Source organism: Arachis duranensis, chromosome 10 (genome assembly GCF_000817695.3).
Source record: "Arachis duranensis cultivar V14167 chromosome 10, aradu.V14167.gnm2.J7QH, whole genome shotgun sequence".
NCBI lineage: Eukaryota > Viridiplantae > Streptophyta > Magnoliopsida > Fabales > Fabaceae > Arachis > Arachis duranensis.
Window position 1 is genome coordinate 80989800 of NC_029781.3, and position 9028 is coordinate 80998827.

The window sequence follows — 9028 nt, forward strand, 5'->3', positions numbered from 1 at the left end:
ATCTTTGATCATTTTTAGTCCTTAGACATTGGGGGCTAGCCTCACGGCCATGCCTACCTTATTTTCACTTATGTATTTTCAACGGTGGAGTTTCTACACACCATAGATTAAGGTGTGGAGCTATGCTGTTCCTTGAGTATTAATGCAAGTACTATTGTTCTTCTATTCAATTCATGCTTATTCTTATTCTAAGATATTCATTCGCACACAAGAACATGATGAATGTGATGATTATGTGACACTCATCACCATTCTCACTTATGAACGCGTGACTGACAACCACTTTCGTTCTACATGAAAACAAGCTTGAATGTATATCTCTTGGGTTTCTAATCAACGATTCACATAGACTCCCCTCTGACAACGGGGCATCTAAATCTGATATTAGAACCTTCGTGGTATAGGCTAGAATCCATTGACAGCATTCTTGAGATCCAGAAAGTCTAAACCTTGTCTATGGTATTCCGAGTAGGATCTGGGATGGGATGACTGTGACGAGCTTCAAACTCACGACTGTAGGGCGTGGTGACAGACACAAAAGGATAGTAAATCATATTCCTACATGATCGAGAACCAACAGCTGATTAGCCATACGATATCTGTGCATGGTATTTTTCATCCGAGACGAGAAATTCGACAGTTGATTAGCCGTACAGAAACCGTAGAGAACCATTTTCACTGAGAGGACGGGAAATAGCCATTGACAATGGTGACACCCAACATACAGCTTGCCATAGAAAAGAGTATGAAGGATTGGACGAAGGTAGTAGGAAAGCAGAGATTCAGAAGGAATAACGCATCTCCATACGCTTATCTGAAATTCCCACCAATGAATTACATAAGTATCTCTATCTTTATTTTATGTTTAGTTATCTTTTAATTATCAAAACTCCATAACCATTTGAATCCGCCTGACTGAGATTTACAAGATGACCATAGCTTGCTTCAAGCCGACAATCTCCGTGGGATCGACCCTTACTCATGTAAGGTTTATTACTTGGACGATCTAGTGCACTTGCTGGTTAGTTGTGCGAAGTTGTAAAAAAGAGTTGAGATTATAATTGTGCGTACCAAGTTGTTGGCGCCATTGAGATCACAATTTCCTGTACCAGTTGTCGATAATATTATCTAAAATTGACGGCACTTGTGTCGAAATTTAATTAATTAAAATTGACATATTAGCTGTCAATTTAATTATTAAATTACCGACATATCTTTCATTTTCTTTTGTCAATTTTACATTAAAAATTGACAACATTGCCGTCGATTTTTGTCTATATTAAATTTAAAAAGCGACAATAATGCAGTCGATTTTAATAGCTATATATTAAAAATGAAAAGTGACTATACTGATTCAAAATAATTTAGTTCAAGTGTTCAACCGATAAATGGTTGGTTGGAGTAGAATTTAGATTCAAGTCCTGGGTACGAAGTAATACTTCTGGCAGACCCATAAGTACATGTAGTTTCTATATTGAGAGATAATACAATACAAGAATCAAAGAAGCTACAACAAACAGCTAAGAGTTTGGTACGTGGCCTATTGCTCACTCGGTGGTGTTTGGGCAAAATCCCTTCCAAAAGTTACGATATTAGCATTGAAAGCTCTAAAATAACAATTTGCATACATAAATTGCCTGGCATTAGGTTGCATTCCACTTCCACTGTGACCAAGTACTCTTTAATACAGAGAGCCAAAAACCATATGCATCAGTAGCAGAAAGAAGATCCTATAATAGTTTTAAGTTCAAAATCAAACTACAGTAATAAAAAATTCTCTTAAAATGAGGACAAAAGTGTGTATTTCTAAACCACCTATGACTTGGAAGAGTTAGCTATCACAAATCTGCTATAAAATACTAAACCTTTTGTGTCTAATGGGAATAAAAAAATAAAAACGAAAACATCATCTGAAGCATGTCAATCATTTTGATAATCAAAGTCTTCAAAGTTTAAAACATAAAACAATCCTGGAGTACACTTTGGTATAAGAAAAATAATGATAAAGAAGTCATATTAAGCAAACAAAGTGCACATGAAAAACACCTCTCGCTATCATACTACCATGAAAGTAAAAGAATATCATCCACTCCAACCGCTGAACCTCATCTCAAAATTGAAATTCAAGACAACAGTTTATCAAAAACAAAAATACACCACAATATGCAAACACAAAACTATGGAAACGCATTCATAAGTCTTGCACAATATCACAATATGCAAACACAAAACTATGGAAACATTGCTGACCTGTCTTGAGGGGAGGAGTCTAACAGTCCAACTTTCGATCTCTTTAACGCCGATATCGAATCGGGGACTGATTACACCACACTTGTTAAGCCTGTTGTTCAATTCGACAATGATTTTTCCAGCCCTATGGTCATCAACATACTTAAATTCTCCAATGCAACCTACATCAATTTTAATGATTAGATTATATAAAATTTTTAGGGCCTTGGCAGAACCTCCATATGCACATATGATATGTGTGTTTGTGCACGCACGTGCATGTGAGAAAGAGAAAGACCTGGCGAATTCAATTTGCTTTCTCCAAGATGGAAGCAACCCTCAAATTTGTTTTTGGACCCTGCATGATGGGTCGTGTAGCTGCAGCAGGTCTCAAGTTGAAGGACTAAAAAAATTGCATTTTTAAAATAAGCAGAATTTGTAATACATAATGGTACAAACATCATGCAAAAGAAAGATAAAAGTTGGTATGACTAACCTTTGATCTTATTTGCTCTAACAATGAATCTCTTTCATCTAACTTGGGTGGTTTTGGAGAAATAACCTGTTCTGAAACTTTTCTCAGCTACAGCAAATCAAAGGCAGCAGAATATGCAAGAATAAATATCACATAAATGCACATCTATTAGAACCTATAAAACTATTATTACCTTGCTTCTGTCAAGAGCAGCAGCAATATCAAGTATAGGACTCTCAGGACGAACAACCTTATTCTTCGGCTTTCCATTTGGCATTTTATTATCAAACTCTAGTGTTTGGAAAGATTTATCCAATGGCAATGCTGTTCCCCCTTTTGAAGGCAACAAACTGTCATTGGGCTGCCCAACTTCTATGCCTAGTGGTGCCATTGGTGATGCTCTATTAGCTGAAGTTGCAGCTGATGTGTATGAGACAAACATCAAAATCAAGGTTGATAGCAATGTGATAACTTTATCACCAAATACTAGACTTCCAAAATTTGATCTCATGTTATTGGACATGGGATCAGAAGGCCAAGTAGAAAAATGTATCCATTGTCATAAAGTAAAATGTACCCATTGTCATTGTACTAGGACTATCTACACATGTGTAGAAAAATCTTATAAATTGATCAAACATGTTTAAGATTGAAAATGTCTTCTCACCAAAATTTGCATTCATCCTAAGTAATTTATTAATATATTGCATAAATTGATCAAATGAAATGGTGCAAGAAAGTTAACATTACCTTCTCTAAAAAATCATGAATCTCAACCACTAAGAGATCAATGCTAACAAAAGATAAGAGACATACTTCACTGCCACTACAAAAAGACCAAACACACAGTTATTGAAAAAGAAACTTAACTATAATTTGCTTTCAAATTTATCGTATAGTTATGTATCTCAATATCACTAATACCTACAATTTGCATAAACTACAATTATAATCCTAATAAAAAATATATGCAAGAGAGTAATGCTATTAAATAATTGAAATCTATTTCAATGTTAAGCCATGATGTAGAACAATTATATAGAATAGCACCCTATCCACATAGTTGATGAAAATTGAGGAGTTCATATGACACGTACCTAAGAGTAAACCAATTTTGCTCAGAGGCCTGTAGAGAAGGCTTGCATATTACCTCTGATAATGACGCAGATGAGAAAATAGCTATCTCTTTCCCAATTTTCGCTTGACGTGTGTGCATATATTCAGTGAAATAGAAGCAAAATTAACCTGTGGTTTTGCTATAAAGCATTCCATCTGTTTTACAAGCATCAAATTAGAAAAATTCAAAGCTTGAAATTCTTCTAAGCAGTTTCCATATCCTGTACCAGAGACTACTCACAAAAACTCTAATATTATAAACTAATAAAGAGAGGAACAATTAGAAATTAAAAATCACACTAATAGTAAAGGTTTGTGCTCGTTACTTGAGACTCGAAGAGAGGAAGATGAAGATCAAGCGACAATCACCGAGAGTTTGCATATCTGCTTCAATAATCAACATCTCTAAAACGCTGAAGATATTAACTGAAATTGCATACTCACAAGTTACAATTTAACAAAATGAATCACATAATTTGAGAAGAAAACGAAACTCAATCAATTGTGTAGCCAAGGCAAAAATAAGAGAACAAAAAAAAGAAAGAAATCAACAATTCGCAGAGTAGAAAAGAAGAACTCCATTCGAAAATCAGAAATTTGGAATTACAATTTACAAAACAAGTAAAACAACATAGAAAAAGTAAAGAGAAAAGGAAAACCGAACCTGGAGATTCATACAGAGAAGGAGGTGCTACGACGTGTTTTCAATTTGAAACAGGGACGGGGGGACGGCGGCGTGAGTGTGATGGGGCAACGATGGGTGCAGGAGCAGTAGAGCAACGACACGGTGGTAGCAGAGCGAAGGGCACGGCGGCATCGGAGAGGGAGGGTTGGTAAAATGGAGAAGAGGTGAAATAGAGAAAGCGCGAATCTTCTGAAGTAAATTGAGGTGAATTGGGGTGAAACGAGGGTGCAGGGAGTAAACGCGGGTGAAAATTTGTTTTGATAAATATCGATAGCAATACCGTCGATTTTATTTGGAAAAAAAATCAACATCCTAGCCGTCTATTTTATATAATAAATCTAAACCATCCATATAATTTTAAAAAAGATCTTGATTGTTCAAATTTATCGACAATCAAAGGCCGTCGATATAATAAATATTAAAATCGGTGACATTTTTGTCGATTTTAAAGGAAAAAAATATTTCAACCCATCCTCTGTCAGCAATGCGATGTTAACAGTTAAATTTTCAAAGTTTTTAAACTAACAGACGACTCCGTCGTCGATTTTAATATTTTATTTTTATTTTTTATTTTTTTATTTTATCGACAGCAAACTGTCGAAAATTATCGACGAAGATTTTTTTCGTCGATTTTTAGCATCGATAATTATACAATTTCTAGTAGTGTACACTAATTTATCCTTTCTCTACATGTTACAATTCTATATTACTAATTTTCTTTTTTTTTGTGTCTACTAATTTTCTTTAATTTGTCAGCTATATGACTTTGAAAATAATATAAGTTATGAGTGATCTTTATATTATCGTAACTAATTATTGCTGGATATAATAGATACAATATAACTTATTCTAAAGAATGAGCAATAGCAAAGTTCAAACATATCCTGAATTTATAAGATATAATTAATCTATCTTAAGTTATATAATATAATATAACTTAATACAAATAATCATATAAAGCTACAAAGTACAACATCAATCAAAATATAAAGTTACATAATTATTACACTAGAATATTACTCCAATTTTCGAGAACCAATTGCACCTTTCCCTGCTACTTCAATGCCTACAGAATTTCAATCACTTCCAATTTTAGGCAACCAACATAGTAAAAGTCATTCTATGATAGTCAGCTTTAAGTTTATAAAGCAATTATGAATAAACTTATTTTTCAAGACCATTTTACTTGAAATACTTTAGAGCTTTATATTTAGAATGCAATTATCTGTTGTTGATTCAATAATAACTCATGTTTTCATCTTGCACTTGTAAAGATGCAAAATTTTCTTTCCTACAAACAAAGGGGGTAAGATGAATGCCAATACAGTAAAGTAATATTTAACTCATTCACCAGATAAATGGATTCAAAATGAGAAAGCATGAATAAATAAATTTTGTTATATAATTTAGATTGCAAGATTATTCTTATTACACCGGTGAATCACTTTTTTTTTGCTTCAATACTTCAAAACAAAAAACTCCTAAAAATCATAGGATGTTACAAATTAAACACCAAAAGAAAATAATGATGGAATAAATCATAGGTTATCTGTAACATCAATGCCGAAGCAATGATCACTCTATGAAATCTTCTATTGCTTCAGAACAAATTTGACAAAAGATAATGGTACCAAAGAAGTAAAAAATGAATTCAATAACGTTTAGTCTCCCTCACAATATGTTCAACCTGTTTGCACACAAGAAAAATGTCGCTTAAATGATATATAATATGCAAGCTCATAATTCTATGTTTCAAAACAATCCAGAGGTGATTGTTTACAATGACAAAAACATGAAACAATTGAACACCAACTCCAAAGGAAGACAAAAAAGCTGCTACTATTAGTTTCTTAATGGTTTATGTTGTTATATGATAAAATATTTAAGGAGGCTGGAGAACCTAAGTAGTCTGTGGTGGAACAAATAAATTAGGCTATTGAGATTGCTAGTGTGGTATAAGAACACCATATCTTCTTCCACATCTAGGATCAAATTGTTGTTGATAGTTTTTAGAATATTGAATACCAAAAATTCCATGCAATGCTTGAGCAGATATTGACTCCTAAAAAACAAAAAAAAAGGAGCAATTTTCAAGTAACTTAAGAATCACTGAGGTGTGCAGAAAATTTCAAATATTGCACAAAAAATGAAATGCTAGATGATTAAAGAACAAAAGAAAAATTAAGGAAAATTTGGTAATTTTTTGTCAAAAACTTTGTAAATCGTTGTAGTTCACAATTAACATGATTATAATTAGACAAAAAAGTTAACGTTAAAAAATTTAAACTACATATGCCAAAACTTTATGTTAATAGATTTAATATTGCGACTCCTAGTGCTTCCTAAGTATCAAGATTATCAATTCTACCAAGATGAGGAAGCTATTAGGAGAATGAAAAACTTAGAAAGTGGTGAGAGAGGCATAAATCAATGGTCTCACCCATACCAAGGAAAACACTCGGTATTTACTTCACTCTACACTATATTTAATTTACGCTAATTTTTTTCTTTTGTCCTTTACGTTATTTTTTTTCTTTTTTTCTTTACGTTTCCTTTTCGTTTACTCCCCCTTTCCCTGTTTCGTTTTATTTTATTTTATTTTTTTAATTATTACATGATTTTTAAAAATATATATATTTTTTAATTAAATTTTAAATTTTCGAAAAAAATTTTATTATTTATTTTAAAAAAATTTAAATAAATAGCACCAATATTTTTCTTAATTTCTAAAAATAAGTTTGGTGTCTCCCAGTTAGTTTTATTTTAATTCTTTGAATTCTGTTCTTTCTTCTTTACTTTCCTGATTACCACATGGTGCGTTTAATCCTTTTTGGTGTTTTGTGCTAAGAAAAAAATAATTGAGAGAGATCACATGGGTTACTACTCACATCCGAGTAGTGATTCATATTATGGTGGATGGAGGAACTATCAAAATTTTGGTTGGCAAAGTCAAAACCAAAGAAACTTCAACGCTCCATATTCCAACTATCAAGAACCACCATCTCCATATTCATATCAAGAACCACCATTTTCATATCCATATCAAGAACCACCACCTTTCTAACCCATATCAAGAGCCACCATCTCCATATTCGTACCAAGAACCACCACCTTTCTATCCATATCAAGAACTATTATCCTTCTACCCATATCAAGAGCCACCATCTTCCTATTCATCTCAAATACCATCAGATCTTGAGCTCCTCATGAAAGAATGCCTACATGATATAAAGACAAGTGTCAAAAATACAGAGAAACATGTGCAGGCAATAATCAAGTCACAGGAAGAGGAGCAAGCAAATTCCTTCCCAAGAGATATAATGCAAGATCCTATAGAAGAAAGTGAAGAAATCAATCAAATGAGTTTATACTCTAGTGAACTAGAGAACTTTTCATCCTCACACATGGAAGAAAAGGAAGATGCAAAAGCAAAGGAGGAAGATGCACAACCTCCCATGCCATTGGTAAGCAATAAAGAAGAGATTGAATTAGAAGACAGCTACCAAGAGGAAGATGTTGAAATTAAGAAAGCTTGCAAAGAGGTAGAAGAATTCAAAGAAGAACACAAGGGAGTGGAGCTTGCAAAACCACCATCACCATCCAATACAACATTCAAGTGGGTAAAATTCCTATCCTTAATCCTTACTTTCCCACTTGAATATGGGCTACTAGAGACGGATGGTCAACTTAGAGCTCTTTGTGGCATTGAGAGTAAGAGGAAGATGGTTAGTGGTAAGAGTTGTCAAGCAAGGTTCAGTATGGTTGCATGCTCCAAATTAAAGTGCAAGGATTGGTGTAGAGCTCACTTGACTAGGTCTAGAAGGTTGTTTGGATGTCTCTGTGAGAATTCAGATTGCTTGCCACCCGGTGGGAACAATAGTGATACACAAGAAGATGGGTATAAAAGCAAGGTTTGGGACCCTGGGATTCATTCCCACAATCAACACTATTGGGGCCTTATCACTTACTTCAACTTGCTCAAAGGCGTTATACGCCTAGTTTGGGATCCCGGTAGCCATTGGAATTACAAACATTAGTGGGGATTCCTGGATCAATACAAGAATAAGCCACCATGACAAAGAGCTCACCACATGTCCAACTTAAGGACTTTAACTAAAAGTGCTTGGTAGGAGACAACCCACCGTGGTATGATCGTTTCTTTTTATTCTTAGTTATTTTCGTATTAGTAGTAGTTTTCTTAGTTATTTGATTCTATTGAGTTCTTGCTAATTTTCTGATCATGCAGCTATCTTAGGACAGGAGCCGGATATATATAAAAAAAAAGAGGAGGCACACGACGCGCAAGCGTCATTGACGCGAGCGCGTCAATCATGTGTGCATGAAAAATGAAATTTGACAGAGAGTTGAGCGGGAATGGCACCGGAACTAAGCCTTTAGCACAAACGATCCCACGCGAACGCATACCCCACGCGTTCGCGTCGTTTGTGATTTTTGCCATCCATGCGGGCACGTCATTGACGTGAACGCGTGACCTATAAATTCGACGTAAAAGAGTGTTTGGG

General features: G+C 34.2%; 1 protein-coding gene and 1 long non-coding RNA gene across 4 annotated transcripts; both read right to left on the reverse strand.

Moving 5' to 3' along the window:
• Positions 1-1951: 1951 nt before the first annotated feature.
• Positions 1952-3533, reverse strand: LOC110276602 (protein SCAR2-like). 3 transcript variants are annotated; one of them, XR_008004559.1, is made up of 5 exons: positions 3455-3533; positions 2898-3124; positions 2726-2791; positions 2528-2632; positions 1952-2411 (listed from the first exon to the last, which is right to left on the reverse strand). XR_008004559.1 is itself a non-coding variant. In XM_021133499.2 (5 exons), the coding sequence occupies exons 2-4, from the start codon at positions 3093-3095 to the stop codon at positions 2537-2539; spliced, it is 381 nt and encodes a 126-aa protein (XP_020989158.2). In that variant the 5' UTR covers positions 3096-3124; positions 3455-3533; the 3' UTR covers positions 1952-2411; positions 2528-2536. The 3 variants fall into 3 exon arrangements, 1 of the variants encoding a protein (XP_020989158.2); XR_008004560.1 differs by having other exon boundaries at positions 2726-2796; XM_021133499.2 differs by having other exon boundaries at positions 2726-2812.
• A 209-nt stretch (positions 3534-3742) lies between these two features.
• On the reverse strand, positions 3743-4672 carry LOC127742382 (uncharacterized). Its single transcript, XR_008003572.1, has 3 exons — positions 4485-4672; positions 4147-4246; positions 3743-3976 (listed from the first exon to the last, which is right to left on the reverse strand). It is a non-coding gene; the product is annotated as an uncharacterized LOC127742382 (long non-coding RNA).
• Positions 4673-9028: the final 4356 nt, after the last annotated feature.